Source organism: Seriola dumerili, unplaced genomic scaffold (assembly GCF_002260705.1).
Source record: "Seriola dumerili isolate Sdu_G_001 unplaced genomic scaffold, Sdu_1.0 BDQW01000088.1, whole genome shotgun sequence".
Taxonomy (NCBI): Eukaryota; Metazoa; Chordata; class Actinopteri; order Carangiformes; family Carangidae; genus Seriola; species Seriola dumerili.
Window position 1 is genome coordinate 8880330 of NW_019174343.1, and position 18840 is coordinate 8899169.

The following is an 18840-nucleotide window of genomic DNA, read 5'->3' on the forward strand; positions in this document are numbered from 1 at the left end:
GGGGCCCCCACTGTGGAGTCTGAGCTGTCTCTCCGTGACTCTGGTTCAGGGACTCTTATTCAGCCTCAGCTGCAGACCTGGACACATTTCAATGGTACATTGTGCAACCTTGAGACTGCTATTGAATGTCAGTCTTTTCAGCATCCTGCTCAACCTGAAGCTCAATAAAATCTGTGTGCGTGATGTCTGTAACAGTTAAAGCAGTTGAGTTCTTTGACTTCTTATGACCGTCTATTCGGACGAAGCGTGTAAACGTTTGCCAGAGTATTTCTTCAACTTGCTTTTATCACATTTTCCTCTTATTTTTCTGCTTTGAGATTTTAGAGGGAATAAATCTGAAGTCACCTGCACACTGTGGAGCCAATTAGAAATCCCATAATCCTGTTCAACTAAGAAATACAGCCATGACATTTCCAGCAGGCCTGGCAGGTGGTAGCCAGGTGTGTGGATTTGATTGTGGAAGGTGCTGCTTGGGACTTTGTGTGCTGTGGCACATAGAGTCTCAGAGCTCCAATATGTTGAACATGCTAGCAAGAGAGCCAAATGATTTTATTAACCTTTTTTTTTTCCTATGGGTAGAGTAGTGAGCACCTGTGCTCGCCTCCTGCATTGTGCACTAAAGCAGAAGCAGGCATTATAAATCTAATTTAACATTGAATAGAAACAGAAAACATAATGCAATGCAGTTTTATTGTTGGTTGACTGCATTTGATCTGATTTAATAATTTGATACACTGAAAAAATCTTAATTCTAGTCATTTGGCTCATTTTTAAGTGACAAACTATTGTTTGAAAACCTCTGTTGCTGTTTTCAATCCAAATTAACTCATTCTAAGTCAAGTGCCATTTGCAGTTCTGACTCTCTCATCACTGCTGCACTTGAATGAATGAAAATATCATTTGTATTTTGATGCAGATCCAGATCCAGGCTAATAACAATTTTCTAACACTAAAATAACATATTTGCAGGATTTTGCAGCTTTCATGGGGGTTTGTGCTGAGGATTGTCTAGTTCTGTCTTGTCTGAAACAAGGGAGGCATCACTGGAAACAACCCCATTGGCTGACTTTTTAAAGAAAGTTCTTTTTCAAAGATCAAGTGTCTTGTTAAGACAGATGTCATATGACTTGTCTCACAGCTAGAAAGACTCAACTGACGTACACAGTGCTGACGTATTCTCCCTTGCTGACTATATCATTGCGTATTTAGGTAGTTGCACTGCAGCTTCTCCTCTGTGTTGCTCTAAATAGCTTCAAAATCCCACATTTAACATGTTGATTTCTCCTCCAGATCTTGTCACAGTGTCTTTAGATTTGCTCTTTTCTCTCATGATCCTTAAACAAAGTAATCCTCTGGGCTCATCTGTCCGACATTTGCATCTGTATCATCTACTGTACGACGACATATGGAAACGTTGGAGCAGAAGAATGACCCCTGCCAGAACAAGAGCAGTAACAGGTTACACATTACGGCTCACTCTCTCTCTTAGTCACAACCCACCAGAGGTTTGTTAGCGAGAGAAAAGGGGTTGTATGGAAATGCTGTCATTTCAACCCACATGCATATGAGTGAGTGTGTGTGTGTGTGTGTGTGTGTGTCTGTGTGCGTGTGTGTGTGTGTGTGTGTGTGTGTGTGTGTGTGTGTGTGTGTGTGTAGACTCAAAGTGTCCTGTTCGTTTTTGTCCTCTGTCTCTTCAAATGAACAGTGCAGCAGGTAGCGGTGGATTGCTCAAGGATTTCCTGCCTATCCCATCTTTGCTGGCAACTAAGCCATCTGCATTCTAATTTGCTAGCCGCATTAAATTGCAATTTACTCAGACTTCAGTTAGTAAAAGGAGCCAAGGACAATTGCCTTAGCAAAAGAATTTAGTGCAAACACAGCCTACCCTTTCCCCCCTTTCTCGTTTAGTGCTGAACAAATCAATCATGCCAGCTGAGAAACCTCTTCAAACAGCACTAAAGAGCACCGTCTAAAAACAGAAGACTCCAGACGACAAAATACATCAAGATCCATTTAATGTGACATTGACAATGGAAAAAGCAAAGAAAACAAGTATAAATTAATCAGTAGCACTTGGAATGAACTCCCCAACTCCAAACCTGTATAAAAATGTCATGAAGATGACAACCTGGGCAGTCTTTTGCAGCCATCTGTCAGCTTGCAGTCTCATACTTTTCAAAAAAAGTCATTTATTATTTATCCAAAATGACACACTGTTTATCGTATGTGTATGATTTTATGTTGGTCTTCATGATGACATTACACAGGAGTGAAGGAGGAGGAGGAGGAGGAGGAGTGTTGTCAAGCACAGAGGTGAGACAGATGATTTTCTCTGTGAAGTTGAACTTTATGTGGCATGGCCGCTTGGAGTTCATTTTGATCAACGGCAGCGCGCGGTCTCCCAGTTTGACAAATTAGATGGTGATGCATCTGCTGGCAGGTCACTTTTGCTCTGAAACTGTCTCACAGATGGGCTACATCTCGTCACAGTGTGTTATTTTGCTTGAAAAAGTGCTCTCTGCTCCTTTTAATAAGGGGACACGTGGCTCTCTGAACAGCAAGTAAATCATGGTGGACCAGTTAGAGGGGATACACACTGTAAAGTGTGAAAGAGTGTAATGCTTCACCGGAGTGTAATGCTTAGCACTCACTAATCTGAGCAATTACATACTCCTTAGTGGAACTGCTGTGGACTTACACAGTTAAAACAACTACTGTACATGAATACATGGTTATGTTGCAGTGTCAGATTACTAAAAAGAGTAATTTAATGCCTGATGAGGTTTGTATTATGACATTCCTGCCTTGATACTGGTGACATATTCATATTCACTCTAACACACGAATAGTGAGGTTATCAAATAAACGTAATTCTTTTCACTATCATCAAAGCTGGGCAGAAGAACGAGCAGGAGAAAAGATGTTTTCATTACAGCCTCTCTCACTCTGCCTGTCTCTCTTAAGGTGTATAATTGTTTGGAGGGAGCTGAAATGGATTGATCTATTTAGCCAGTGGAGCGGGTAATGCAGATCTATGGTGGGCGAGTGTTTTGGAAGGTGCTCCCCAGCCTCGCTCTCACTGTGACTTCCACAAACAAAAGGGCCTGCCTTGTCTGCTGCTACAGAACAGGCAATGAAGGGCTCCCTCTCTGAAAGACATAAAGAAAGAAAAGAAGAAACATGGGTGTCAGGCACTGGCTTTGCTTGGCTTTTTACTTTTCATGCCAATTTTTATGAAAGATGGTGATGAAGTCTGTGTGTGGGTGAACATGTGTGCGTGCCTGCCTGCCTCATTGCGCTTCACTGACACTTTTCAGAGCAAAATGAAAACCTGCAGGAAATAAAATGGCTGTGAGTAAAAAAAAAAAAAGAAAGAAAGTAAACAAAAAATAATAATAATAAAAAAAAAAAAATACAATGTTGTGTTGTGGGCTTGCTGACTTGTGACAAAACAAATACAAATGAGGCAATTTGGCCTGAGAGGCAGGTGAATGAGGAATGTTGATTAAAACAGAGAGCAGAGTGCAGGATAAAAGGCCTTTCATGTAGCCTGTGGGCTATGCTGTGTGCTGATAGCTGCTTCAACAAGACCCTCAGAGGGGGATCAGGATATCAAGTGGACTCTGATAAGGAGCCACACAACGAAAAAGGGAAGAGGCCTGCCCGGGGGTCTCGCGCACACGTGAGCATACATGCACAAACACATACATATCAAACACATCAAACGTGTGCGTGCGTGCACAACTAGGAGAAAACACAGAGAGGAGCAAGTAGCATGTCACAGATTAGTGCCTAATGGGATTGGCAGACCGGTGCAAGGCACTGTAATCAAGCCCACACAGTCGCCGATAGCAAAAAACAGGACATGGAACAAAGGAAGCAATGAAAGGAGGAGGGACTGATCCTGCCATTACACACTGATCACAGACAGCAGGGTTCTACTGAGGGGTGGACCTGGCTCTCTGTGTGTGTTTCTACAGTACTCAATGAATGCGCTGCTACAGTATCTGCACGTTTACCCATGTGCCGTACATTTCAGTGATACACGTGTCACTGTTTATATGAAAAACGCAGCAACTTACTTTTTATTTATGTGTGCGCTGCCTGTGCCGGGTGATAAATATTTACAGTGGGTGGCGGTGCGTTCAGTATTTGTGTCACGCCTGCCCAATCATGCACAGCATGTAAACACACACTTGATTATTTCGCGCTGAGCATTTGGGTTAATGAGAAGTCATTGAACATGAGTTGGTCCCACTCCTACTGCCTGACACTCGAGTGCATACAGTGATGTGAGAGAGAGACGGGAAAACAGAAACAGAGAACAGCTTGAGAAAAAGACTAACCTTTACAGAAGCAAGAATGCAGCTCAATTTCTGTTGACGCATCCTCTGCATTTTGCTTCCGGAAGCTAAAAAGGGGAGTATGGCTGGGTGTTCTGCAAAGAGAGGGTCAAGAAAAAAGGACACGTGTGTATTGGGTAGAAAAGCAGCTTCAGGCCTGACCTTTGGCCCTCTTCTCATAAGATTTTGATTAAATTAATCCAAAGCCATTTTACTCATAAATATGCATTAATGCTTTGTGTGCAAAATTTTACAATTTCGACCAATGTTTCTCAAGAGAATATAAAGAAAATGACTCGTCCCAAGTTACATAAAAACAATCATATCAAGTTTACTTATTTCAAAATTGTGCAAAGGGCTGAATAGAAAATTAGAGATGCATTCTTTAAAGTGAACCAAGTGCTGCACCTTACCTTGACAGGCTGGCAAAACCCCATTCGATCAACTTCTTTCTGAAACTTTTAAGCCTGTGGCGGCTGTGAGGGGGCCGAGTAAAAAGCTTTATGTCTATCTGCCGGCATATAAATCTGCAGAACAACCTTGGGAAGCCCCGTGTGGTCTAACCTTCACTGGCTGTTCCCTCTTTTCCCTGCCATCACATTAGTCTCTACTTCTATTCAAAGTCATTGTCACCAAGCAGTGAGAGGATACAGAAGGGGGTGGGGTGGGGGGTGGTGTGGGCTGCTGATCACGAGCACAGGGGGTGAGGGGGAGGGTGGGGTGGGCCCAATTAAATGAATACAAATCGGGTGATCAACCTGTCACCGAGTGGTGGACTGCTGGCTTCGAGGACTTAACTCCCTTCATTATTTTTGCATGCCGCATTTGGAGTCAGTTTACAGAGCTGAAAGGCAGTGCAGGAGCAGAGAGGCCGTTAACTTTATCTCTGAGAGGAGCGCGGCCTGAGGCAGAGCCCACCTGTTTGTTTACTGCCTGTTTTATGTTTGTTGTGTACTACTATGGGCCCTCATGGATAGGCTGCTTACACCGGAACAGAATCCACCTTGTTATACAGTAGTCGATACAGTGTTACTTGTGCACGTCACTTTTTACCCACTGGTTTGATACCGTGCATGTTTGATTGTTCAGTGACAGAAATTATGGCGGCAGAGAAGCTTTGTTAAAGCATTTAATCAAAGTATTCAAACACAGCTTCTTGCAATTTCTTTGTGACGTCCTCATTTCAAGTCTAAGAAGAAAGGTTGAATAGTAAAGTGAAATCTGTCTGACATTTTAGACAGAGACTATGTGGAAATAGTGCGTGTGCATGTGTGTGTGTGTGTGTGTGTGTGTGTGTGTGTACTCTAATGTGCCCATGTGGATATGTGTGCAAGTGTTTTTATGTTTGGTATGATGTATTGTACATGTATTTGTGCAGCTGTACATTGTGAGTGTCAATCTGTGCATGCAGATACATGTATTTGTGCTGACGTGTGTGTGTGTGTGTGTGTGTGTGTGTGTGTGTGTTTGCTTGTGTGTATGTGTGTATGTGTCTATGTGTGTGTGTGCGTGTGCGTGAGGTCTCACCCTTGTGGTCTTGATTTTGTTCCCAGAGGAGCACATCCATCCAGAGTTGTCAGGCAGAGTCTTGCACTCCTCTCCCTCCAGACATGGTTCCATCTCACACCACCATTTCCCAATTACAATGGACGCTGGGGAGGGTGAGCACAGACATGCGACATAGCAGGTTAGTTTATCGTGCAGACACTTGTGTACACACATATTCGCGCATGTATGCACCCAACATGGATGGGCATTAAAAGTAATAATAATAAAATAATAACATACAATTAAAAACACAAGGAGTAAGGTGATTCAAATGTAGGCCGAATCATTACAAAAAGTTGAACAAACGCAGAAGCCTCCATAGCAAACACATTGTGTACATTTGTGTACATATTCAACACTGGCACACTTGTATATGTGCGCTCCCACACACTATATTATGAGCAACTCTGCTGAGGTACACACAGCCGTGTTATCTAAATGAATGTTTTTCCTCCTCTTTGGCCTCAGAGCAATTGTATCATTGCTGCACGGGTACTTCTGCTGTTGACAATAATGTCTTATACCAACAGAAATGAATCATTATTTTGTTTTTATATAGCTACATTGCATGTTAGGGAGCAATCTCATTTTTAATCAAAACTAATTGCCTCTCATTAACATCAACTGAATTCTTCCTCCAGCTATGTGACAAAAACAAATATGTTCTCATCTTCTCATCAAGATCCCACTCTCCCTCTCTTACTCTCTATTTGTATCGGTGTATGTATGTGTGCATGTGTGTGTTATCTAGGTGTCAGATACCTTTCATCATTGGTGAGTCACCTGTGTAAGTAGCAGATAGATGCTAAATAAATAACCTTTGTTAACCTACAGTATATGTTCTCCTAATTAACTTACCACAGCCCATATGTTCAATTAATCACATGAGGAAATGTGCTTCCCTGTTTTTTCACATCCAGTTGTGCTGCAATTATGTTACTCGTACCAGTATTTATAACTACTGACCCAAAAAATGCTGTTGCAAAAATGCATTTTATACACTTGACTTCTTTTTCTCTTTTGTTGAATCAAAACGTAGCACACAAATCTAAACCATTCTCTCAAACTCAAGTTCTGATTCATTTATTAACCATGATGTTTGAAAAAGTTTTTGTTTTCCACACTCCTCTGTATGAGGAATGTGAGCTTTCTGACAGCAAATGTGAAAAGTTCAAAGCAATATTTCACGACGAGAAGTCATCATTTCCCCCTACAAATTTTTCCTGCATGTAGGATTTTTTTATTAAAATTTGCTGTTTAAATCACCAAAGAGCATCTTTCCTTTCATCATGCTGACATAAAGAGGATGTGAGGGTCAAATGATTGGGTGAATGCGATGAGTTTAACCGGCATCATTTCATTTTCCAAACCCATTTTTTTGAACCTTTCGGAAAAAGAAATAATATTTTTTTTCCCCCTCCAGCCTGTGTTGCCAAGGTTACAGGCCAACCACCAATCAATTGTGAGTATGAGCAACATGCCGTCTCCAACTGATGGAAGAAGATGGTTAAAGTGCAGTCCCTCACAGCATAGAGTGTGCTACGGTTCTGTGTGGACAGACATGCATGCTTGCACGCGCACACACACACACACACACACACACACACACACACACACACACACACACATACACACACACACACACACATATATTTGAGAAATTGACTGGACACAGAGGCACGCCCCACTGCTCCTCAGTGAACTTACTGCATTTCCTGACTTCCTCCTTCGCTTTTTCCCTCCATGAGCCCTGAGGATACTGAATGCCAGAATGAGAGCATCCACTAACCAGCTGTGAACCCGCCCTTTGGCTTCCCCCATGGCTGTTTACCTTATCCACTAATTACCGCATGTTGGTCCATCATCCACTGCGCTCCTGCTATCTTGCTTTTTCTCCCTCTGTCTTCATCCATGGGCTAAATATGCATTTCACATCATTAATCATGTTTACATTCAGCTGCGTTTTAGGTTCAACACTATGCAGGAAGTCATTGTTAAGTGGCAAATTATGACTGGGCTTGCGGAGATGTGTTTAATCAGTTCTTTCGAGTGATGATGATGTGCTGCGAAGCCGCCACTCTGTTTAGCCTCTTCCCTTTCGCCGCAGAGAGTGCGGGGGAACAGAGACATTGTTTTTCATTATTCTACCAACTGAGGACGATTTATATTCAACTATGTGAATGCAGAATCTAGTCTGAATTGAAAATGGTAAAGTAATACCTGCAAAACTAAAAACAATTCCTTCAAATGGAGAGAGAAAGCTGGAAAGAGACAGAAAAGGAGACAAAACCAGGCAGGATATTAAAACACTGCCTCACCTGAGCTGCTTGAAACATGGGAGCTGCTTTGCATGAAAGTTGAATGATATTTACTGTACTTCACAGAACTGAATTCACCTCACACTCTGCGCCCTGAAATGTGTGCGCATGAAGCATAGATCATTTCTATACCAGGAGCCGAGAAAACAGCTGCATTAACATGAGCCTGGGAAGGTTTTGATAGTATTATTTGTTGCATCCTTTGCATTATTTATTTTCATGATGACCAACATTAAATTCCTTTAAAATGCTTCTGAATCGGAGAAGAGCCACAACTGGTTGTTCAATAATCCACTCCTGGATTATTGATTTTTATTGTATGTTTTACTGGTAACATGATTCTGTTCTTTTTTGCCAATAAAATATTAAATAATGCACTGTTTTTATGCCTCTGAATTTTATTTAAGCCAATGCTTCAAGTGGGCAGCATGGTGCTCAGCGGTTAGTGCTAGTGTTATTGTTGGATCATGTCAGATAAAAAATCATCATCACTTCAACAAAGGAAGACTGTATCATCTGGGAGCTTTGTGTTTCTACTCATATGTTAGCTTCTTTACTTTCTTTTTCACCTGTATTAAATGTTTGATTATGTTTGTTTGCTTTGTTATAAGGTCTTTGACATTGAAAGCTTCACTGAGATTCTTTTGGCCATCATTGTGTTTACAAGAGGTTATGATACGCCCTATGAGCAGCGCTACGTCCTCAGGGCAGACTGGACACTAAAGTGCATCGCTATCGGAAAGTGACGAGACTGGCCAGGGCTAGCTGGTTAGCATGCTAACTTCAGTAGAAGAAAAGATGTGATAGAGACGAGAGTTAACATTGGTGTTACTTTTCATTTGGTGAGTAAAGGAATGAAGTTTGCAACGTGTCCTCTATAGACTGGTAAGGAAACAGCTGCCAATTAATGCTGGCTATGTAGCAATAGCATAACTTACAAATAGCTCCTTTGACATTAACATTCTTCACATAAGCTGCTGTATTTCAAACTTATGGAGAGCCATGTGTCAAAGGGCCCTCATTCACTTATTCATTTCACACTAGATTTATTGAGAATGGACATCAAAGCTATTGAGCTTGGATATTAGATTCATATTGTTACACTTAAGCTCCAGCTACACTTAGTTAAGTGTTTTGCTTATTGTCACTTCACTTAAATGTTTAACCTTCAGTGTGCAGAATGTCTGGTCAAAATTTGCTACTAGAAGTTATGTAGTGTGCAGTGTTTTCAGGTTCCTCTGTGTGAACGTTAAATCTGAGTTTCACACATGTTTGTACAACCAGACTGGAAGCCAATCATGGCCCAAAATGCAACTCACACAGGAGTGATGTGAAATGATGTGAAAAACGTGAAACCTCTAGTGCACATACCTTCAGAATGGACTTGACGTAGGACTAATCTTGTATCTACTAATTAAACTTTAACAATATTTACATATTCATTCTAGATCCTGTATTCAATGAGGGAAGAGGAGAAGACGTAATTGTAAAAAAAATGTAACTAGGTATTTTAGGTTTTGTACGGAAATACCAGATCCGAAACAAATTATTATTCTGATAATGACTTGCTGATCTTTTTTGTGACACAAATAAAGCTGCCTGATTTCAAGGTTCTATAAATGTTGTGGACACTGTGGAGTCACGACGCTGTGCTTAAGTGGCCTTCATAACTCTTCAGCCTGAAAATAAAATGTCCAACCAGAGAACAGCACTACCTTCTCATTATCTGTATATTATGCCCACAAGATCAAAGATGGATTACCAGAGTCTTCACAAATTGCAGTGTGTTAGCCAGAAAATATGCAACCGTTCAGAAATTGTAAACTAGAGCAGGGTTGCAGTTCTGCACTCATGTAAATCATGTAAAAAAAAAAAAAAAAAAAGTATTGTTAAAGTTATTCCACAGCGCAGAGCAGATGATGTGGATAATCCACCATCTTGAAAACCTGCAGTTTTCCACAACTCTAATTAATATCTTGACAGCTTCCCATCTTGTACTAAAAGGAGAGTAAAAGTTTAATGAGCAGTGACTATGAAATACATCTTATAAATATTCATGCTCAAATGTGATCTTTGACTTAAAAAAATCTATTTTAAGTCAATCAGTGTGGAAGACAGCAGGCTCATCTCAGCACAACTTGACAACACATTGTTAATGACATGTTTGTTCTGATGGCTACAAGGATAAAAAAAAAAAGTCGAGCCTCATGTGAACACACACATGTCATGTCTCTGGCTGTAGCCGGGCCAGGACATCTGGCTCCGACCTTGACCGCTGGAGAAGAGCCATTTCTGGGCCGGGATCCATGCATCACTCTCTGGTGACCACTGACCTCCAGCAGTCGTTTTAACTACTCCCTGTGCAATCGTCAGCACAGAGGGTATAACCTTTGTTCCAACATCAGCAAACTTTACTCCTCCTGTGTGTCTGCAAGGGAGTGTGTGTGGGGCGTGGGGTGTTTGCAGTGGGCCACTGTCCTAAATCCTGCTTTGGATTTAGGACTAATAATTCTCAAATCCATCTATTTAAGCTTCAACATGATTTAAAGCACCAGCACCAATTAACATGATCCTCACATGTTGCCATAAAGTAGTTGCTTTACACTGTCAAAGATGACAGATGGGCTTGGAATAATCAGCAAACAAAGAATGAAAGCTTGTTTGATTCAAGATGTTAGCCAGGTAGCAGGCTGGAGTCTTTAGCTTTGATGGACAAACAACCGAGAGTGGGACTTGAATTGATTGAAAAACATGGAGCAATGGACCTTTTACAAGTGCATCTGTCAGATCACTGGTGAGCGGGCTCTGTGATGGATTGAACTCGCTGACACGTCCCTGCCAGGTAGCAGAATGTTTGAACACCTTGACGGATGAGGAAGAGAATTGATTTCTGTCTGTGTCAAAATGTGAATACGTGTCTTTGGGCTCAATGAATAGTTAATGTTTTTTAACTTGGAGCGGCTGCTCAGCACTTGGTGGACTTAATCATAGCAAAACGATGGCTTTCCAATCGTGTCAGCTGTAGTGTTTGCTTTTTTTTTTCCTGGGGAGTCACTTAAATGAGTTGCCTTCAGTCAAGATCTGGAGCAGAAAGCAATTAGGCTTTAAATTCTCATGCCATTTGGTGGGTTAAATTTACTGTTTGGGGTGAAGGATCGATGCTTCCCACAAGATAACACCTAGCTCCACTGATTTCTTTCACCGACTCATTCAGGTCACATGGGTGTTTTTCTTTCTCCTCTACTTTACATGAGCAGTTTATATCAGTGCTCTGCAAGTGCCCTGATTACTCAGTTATTAACCAAACAAATGGGCAATCAATCATTCATTCATATAATCATCCAACTAAAAAAATAGTCCATTTATTTAGTGATCCATCTCTCACTTTACTGGATGAATTACACAGTTTGATTAGAAAAACACATTTCCATCTCAATGAGATGGAGGTACGAGGGCAAGCATTGTGTAACAGCAGTAAACTATCGGAAGGGTCAAGGGAGCATGAAGCAAATGAAGCGAGTGTATAATTACAGCAGGACTGAGACTTGGACCACTGAACCCAAGGTCAGCCTCAGATAGTCATTATTCTGCATTAATCTTTGCCCTCTTGGAAAAGAGAGCCAAGGTTTGATTAGCTATTCAGAAAATATTGTTTGGCTTTCTAATCACATGGCTTTAATGAATTTCTGAATTCATAATAGACGTCCTGCAGACTCGAAGAAGAATTCCTCTGTTTTAATTTGATTATTTTCAGTGAGGAATTAAAATTGAATTAAAATGAATTCTTAAACATGCCTACAGAGGGGTTTACTAGTTTGCATGACCTCAGACTCAGTTGAAACTAGGACTTACAGTTACACATACAAAACATAAGCAAAATATATCAAGCATAATGCAAAATGAGGACAAACACAGCGTGTGGAATAATTCAGGGCCATATATTCTAATTCTACAATATTTTGTTTAAATATAATTATGTGAAAACATACACTGCCTCCAAATGTCTCATTTGTTGTTACGGTTCCTTTTGGAGTGTGTCTGTGTGCATTTTGAGCATGAGAGAGTGAGTGTAACTTTGTGCCTGTGGAGTGTGTGCGTGTATGTGTGTGAGTGTGTGAGTGGGTGTGTACACGCATGCCTATTAATGAATGAACAATGACTCCTTTTGTTGTGTGGTTATTTTCTTTCCTTTCAGTGGTTACAAAAGCGACTCACGGAAAATGTATCTCCCACACAGCTGACATAGATCTGCCCTATGTTTCTTCACCTCTCTCTTTCTCGATACAACCACAGACTTGTTACTCCAAAACAGAAAGGAAATATGATGTTGTTTTTTTAAGGAAAAAAAAAAAAAAAAAAAAAAAAAAAAAAAATATACATATATATATATATATATATAAAAGGAGAGGGAGAAAAAAAGAACTAAGGAGACCTTTCAACTCTGGTCGAGGGTCAGATCCTCTCCTGGCAGGTTAAAGGTTGAGAGTCTAATCACATTGCCAACGCTGTGAGAGCTCAGTGGGATGTGACAAATATGGAGTAGAAAAACCTGCTTCACAATCATTATCTTCAACTTCTTGAAAGACACAAACATCTTTTTTGACCCCGGAGGATTTCTGTGTTTTGTTAGTCTTTCCTTACGTCTTTCTTTGTGTGTGTTTGTCAGTAAGAGGAAGGAGTTATTGTTTTCTATTGTACAGTGTAATCTGCTCCTTCTGTTCCTCCTCCTTCCCTGAGGCAGTATCTGCAGCAGATTTACGTCTTGCCAACCACGTACAGCAGCAGGGATGGGGGGACTGTGGACTGATATCATAAAATGTGTGTGTGTGTGTGTGTGTGTGTGTGTGTGTGGGGGGGTTATTTTATGATAGAAGGATGAGAAGGTCCCTTGGCTTGTCTTGGGTGTCACCAGTTTAGACATGCAAGAAAGTACAGTGATTAATAAACTCCTGCAGATCACATCCGTTTGTCTGCACAAGGACAAGCTTTGCCAATAAGGAAACACTTTGTCTCATAAACTACATTCTTGATGGTAACCATGACTGCCCTGCTTGTAATGAAACTATTATATTTTAGAGACCATATAAAACAGTGCATCTCATTCCAGCATAATTATGATGTTCTGTTTTCATTCATGATGTGCATCTGTTTGACCAGTAATGTATGTGGAACAGCACATCTTGTCCCTCCCCTCAGGTAGAGTCCACGAGTGTCTCCCCCCGGATGTATCTCAAATGTACCATGACAACCTGTCATGCTTGGCTATATGCGCCTGCAGCCAGACAGAAGGGTTCATTCCCCATCACTGATCAGCAGTGAGCGGGCATCTGCGTGCATCTCTTGTTGAAGAGTTTACTGCTACAGCAGCTACATGACAACACAAAGTGGTAGCATGTGTGCATATTAGGGCATCTGCATGCATGTGTTGAGTAGATTAGCGCATATGTATGTGTGTGTGTCTTTCTGCGTGTCCATACTGTGACTTAGGGCTTACACGTCTCGTACGTAGGGATAAAGGCAGTGGTGCAGTGACGAGCGCCTAATCTGAATGCATGTGATCGGCGCGGTGAGGCTGGAGAGATATGAACGTTTGACTTGTTAAAAGGAATGTTCTTCACTAAGAGTCTCTGTGGCCGTGACATAACTGGGACATAGTTCTCATAGTCAAAACTAATAATCAATTCCCACTACGGGGATAATCTGACAGCAGACCCCCATGGAGCGTGACGCCTCCCAACGCAAGCTGTCGTCACATCCCCGTATATTAATAACAACCAAAACAGTTACCAATAGCAACTGAAATAACCCCATGGGGCTCGCATTCACAAGGTGGCGAACACTTGACAATGGGACTGATCTTCGCTGTGTGCTTTGATGTTGGAGTTTGACGCTAATGACCGATAATACGGCACATCAGGGAAACTGTCTGTTTCTGCAAATTTGGCCAAAGATAAAGGAGCGTTCATTCCTCCAGGCTCTGTATGTGTGTCCAAACCAAATGACCTCTGAAGATATACCTCTGATTTGTTATATCACAACACTGGCTATTCTTCATATATATATATATATATATATATATATATATTCTTTTTTTTTGTGTGGGAACATAACCTGTGTATGGTACAGTGGCGGTAGGTGTCCCCCAGGGGGGTGGCAAGATGAGCTGGGCTGCGGCATCGTTCCTTATCTGGATGGAACATTAATAACGCTGGGACCTGGGGAGAAAGCTCCATCTGGGCCAGGTCGTGCGCTGCTGAGGGGCCAGACCACTGACTCTACGAGTCTATAATCCCTCACATGGTGCAATGATAGCCTGTGGGGCCCAGTTGACAAACACACACTTTCAGGTGTAGCTTTCCTAGACAATCAAAACCCTTGAATGGAGTGCGCGCCCCTCTCCCCCTCCTCCCGTCCCCCCGCGCATGTCCATTTATTTCCACACCTACAAAAAACCAAACAAAAAAACCCAAAAAAACCTTAATTAAATGGTGTGTCTGCAACGCCTGACACTTCCGACTACAAATGAGCTCTTATGAATAATCATAATTATTTTGTCTGCCCTTCAGCCCTTATCCCATGGTGGTTTCAGTGTTAAATAAATTACAAACAGCCTGATTCACTTTGAAGCAGGTGAAAACGATCCAAGAGAGGCTGTAAAGGCCCTAACCAAAGGAAATCATATTATTAAGAGGGCAGGTCACCTTAACTCTTTCAGCGTGGTGCTCACGTTGCCGCTCACTGACCTGTCGATTCAATTTTTTCACCACTCTGTCTATAAGTGCTTGTTAATCAATATACTAATAACAAGGATTGTCCCGCTGTGGGTGTCACAGAGGCATGAAGTGTTGGCAACATCTCCCATCTCTCCACCTCCACGTGTCAGTCTGTGTAATTCAGTTTTTGATTTCTATATCTTTGTCCATCTTCTGCTCACAACTTCTTTGGATTCCCTTATCTCGCTGTAAAAAAAAAAAGAGCCTGACGCATCAAGTTGTATTCTGTTTTCTTTTTTTTTTTTTTTACAGCCAGCAAACAATGCTGTTCATCTGAACAACTGAGATGTAATTTTTAATTGAGGACAAGAAAATATCCGATGTTAAGGTTTACAGGTATTTTGTGAAGCCTGTCTATGCCATGTTTAGTGAAAAGGACAATCTCAAAGGATATCAAAGCAGTCCAGAGTCCCTTGTCTGTTCTGTGCTGCAGAGGAGACAGCGTCTGGTTGTCTGCCTCTCTGTACAAGGACAACACAGCATGCTAAAAAGGCTACATCTCAAGGTCAGAGCTCTGTAAATGTTTCATCCAGGAGATGTCTCCAACCACAGGGCAAACACAACATCAGTTTTTTTTTTTTTTTTTTTAATAAAACCCAAGGACTAAAAATTCAGCTGTTCACTGAAAAGTTTAATAGGGTTTTGGGTAATTTTTCTTCCAACCAGGAGACGGTTCTCTTGTATCATCCTCAGGTCATATCTAATTCATATTATAGCATCTTCTTGAGTGTCAGCTGTGCCTAACCAACCCTGTGAAGCCTACTGAGCTGGCATGTCTGGCCCTTCATGTAACATTCCTGATAATGGATATATTTTTGGTGTTATTTCCTTGTGAGAGGGGCAGTCAGAGAGATGACTTTGATCTCTGCTGAAGGTGGAGGTGAAAAGATCGAGACTGAGGAGCAGTAAATGAGCTCCGTGGAGTGAAGGGGGCATCGCAGTTCTGTCTCAGTAGACTTCTGACTTCCTGTCAGCCGCCCCCCCACCCCCCCTCATGGAGCTTCCTCTGCCTGATTGTTTTTCTCAGCTAAGGTAATTCAGGTGCACTAGCCTGGAGCTTCCCTGACTTGTGTTTATTAGTTATTCATTTCCATCAGCCTGAGTTGCTTTGGGCGATGTGATCTGCAACGTGCTCCTTGCTCAGGTGTTCAACAGCCCAACTGGATCATCCTCTCTCTCGCTCTCTCTCTCTCCCATGATGCCCAGCAGCACAGCACTACTGGGTTCTTAATGGTAGAATGCATTTTCATTATTGGAGAAAATCGCAGAGAGACAGCAGAGATGTAAAGTTATATTGGAAAATGCTGTGGGTCTTGGTCTGAAGTGTTTATTAAAGCAAAGTGTTTTCAGAATTGTTCATTCAAACCTGATGATAATCCTACCTTGGAACATTTCATTTCTCATATTCAGTGATAAAAGATAAAAGAAGTATTCACATTCCTCACTGAAGTGAAAGTAGCGATATCACGTGATAAAAATATTCAATTTCAGGTAAAATTCGTGCAAAAAAATTCAACATTTTACTTCACTAACAAGTAATAGCAACAAGTTGTTCATAGAGAATAAAACTTCTTTATTATTATTATACTGTTGAATAATTTGTATTGATGCATCAACATTTAGGAGGTACTTTAATGTTGGTCAAGGTGAAGCAAATTTTTATTTTCAAAACATAATCTAACAACTAACTTCTAGAAAATGTGTAAACTCCTGATTGTAGCTGTCAGATGTAAATACCTTACATATATACATGTATGTAAGGTATTTACATATATGTAAGGTATTAAATAATTATATTTCTTATTTAAATAAATTGTACTTAGGTACTAATTTGAGAACATGTATGGTCAGCCGATAGTGCACATGTCATGTTCATAGCTGTAGTTTGGAGGAATGTGTCAATAAGAAATCTCTAATTTAATAATGCATGCATGGCCAAAGTGATACTATAATAACCCAAACTCAGCAGAAATGTACACAAACCTTCAATGTATTCACATGGAAAACTTGATCTGATCTTGATTTCTTGTATATATTTATTCAGATGATAATTTTAAACAATATCATTTTGTCTAAAAAAATTAATTCAATTTAAGTCAAATGCTATTTTTTTTTCACAAGATTGTCATGTTTTCTTTGAATTTGAGATAAATACTTTCCATTACAGGAATATGTGAAGCTTTTTAATCAAACTCATGCAGTGTAAAATTAACAAGTGCTGGATCATGTTAGCTAGCCATAGTACGTGGCTGGACCATGTATGGGTGCCAACCGTGGACTTGGTTTCTCGGCTGCTCAGGAGCTTCAGGGAAGCAAAGTAACACTTCCAATTCACTGAGCATCTCCTCCTTCACAGCAAATAAACTACTTTCATCACATCTACTGTTATTACTAAATGAGGCAGAGAAATAACTAAACATAAGACACTCTTTATCTTATGTGTTTGCTGATATTTTCAGTCGCTTTCATGGTTATTAAATCAGGATTTTAGCATATGTGGTCCAGCCATTTTGACCTAGTCTTGTTTATACATAACAGGGGCTAGGGAAGAAGACGTATCATAGATAATAGATAACAACTTCTTCCCTCACAACAGTCTTCAGTAATAACTAATCAGCAGCAGCACAATTTTAAAACAAAAGATTTGTCCTCACCATCAACACAAGAGGGTTTGTTGCGTGTCGTCCCGGCCACTTTCCCCGGTAAACAGGAGCACTTGACTGTCTGAGAACGCTCCTCGATACGATTCTTGTTACAGCATCGGTGGGCAGCAATCACCTCACACGTACCTCCCTCTGCAGACAGACACACAGACAGACACAGTACACAGTCAGTACATGTGAGAGAACAATGGGAAATGTATCACTGAAAATTAACTGAAGCAACCACAGAGCGTGTTCATTAACCGATTATAGCTCAACTGTGCACCACACTGTGCATTTTTTTTAACAGAAAAATCCAAACAAACAATAATGATGTGAACGAAAGATTAGGACACCTCAACTACCTCACATCATATCATGTGCTGCAGTACAATTTTTGGGCACTGGAAGTATGTGTTACAAATTGGCCCTCCAGGCATCTCAATTATGTCATCTAATTTCCTCTCAGTCAACGTCGGCTGTACTCACTCCATACAAATCAGCCAATGATGAAGATCACATCATACACTCAGTAAGCATTAATGTGGCTGTCTTTAAATCATTGATACCTTCCATATGTTGTCAATATGATTAAAAAGGATGAATCTTTTCACTGCGCTACTCCATCGATGATCTGGCAGTCATTAGACTTACATGGCTGACAAAATACAGTCTTAGGGTATGCTACACTAAAGCATTAACTCCAAAACACAGGTGACATCAGTCAGAGCAAATACTGTGCAATAGGTCCCAGTCTGACAAAGGAAGATGTCAAAAAAATTCTGTGAAAAGAGAAGGCGATATGCGCCGATGGCGGTACTGGGTCAAAATAACAATAGGGAGGATTGCCCAGGGGAGGGAGAGGGGGTGTTGGAGCTGAGGGACATCCTGAAATGAGTGAGACAGGCAGAGAGAGCGAGAGCGAGAGAGAGAGAGAGAGAGAGAGAGAGAGAGAGAGAGCTAGAGGACAAGGTGTGTCTGGCTGCCAGGGACTGGCCATGCCAGTGAGTAATGAGGGAGCCACTGGAAGTGCCCCCTTCACACAATTATAAAGCGTGGGGCTAATGCAGCCAGTGGAGCTGCAGGAGAGAGGCCCTCCATCACCACTCTCCCCTTTCCTTACGCCCCAGGAAAAACTCTTTATCTTCCCTTGACAGCCACCGCAACAGACACCAGCATCCAACAATTAAACTGGAGCTCATCCCAGGACAGAGGA

The 18840-nt window shown here is 41.2% G+C and overlaps 1 protein-coding gene across 1 annotated transcript in view; it reads right to left on the bottom strand.

Moving 5' to 3' along the window:
* Positions 1 to 4391: 4391 nt before the first annotated feature.
* LOC111221884 (protein FAM19A1-like) overlaps positions 4392 to 18840 on the bottom strand; it is a 98137-nt gene continuing 83688 nt past the window's right edge. The window contains exons 2-4 of the mRNA XM_022745474.1: positions 17637 to 17777; positions 5871 to 5995; positions 4392 to 4438 (exon numbers count right to left, since the gene is read on the bottom strand). Of these exons, the coding sequence (XP_022601195.1) occupies positions 4412 to 4438; positions 5871 to 5995; positions 17637 to 17777 (293 nt within the window). The 3' untranslated portion in view covers positions 4392 to 4411. The remainder of the gene's footprint in view (positions 4439 to 5870; positions 5996 to 17636; positions 17778 to 18840) is intronic.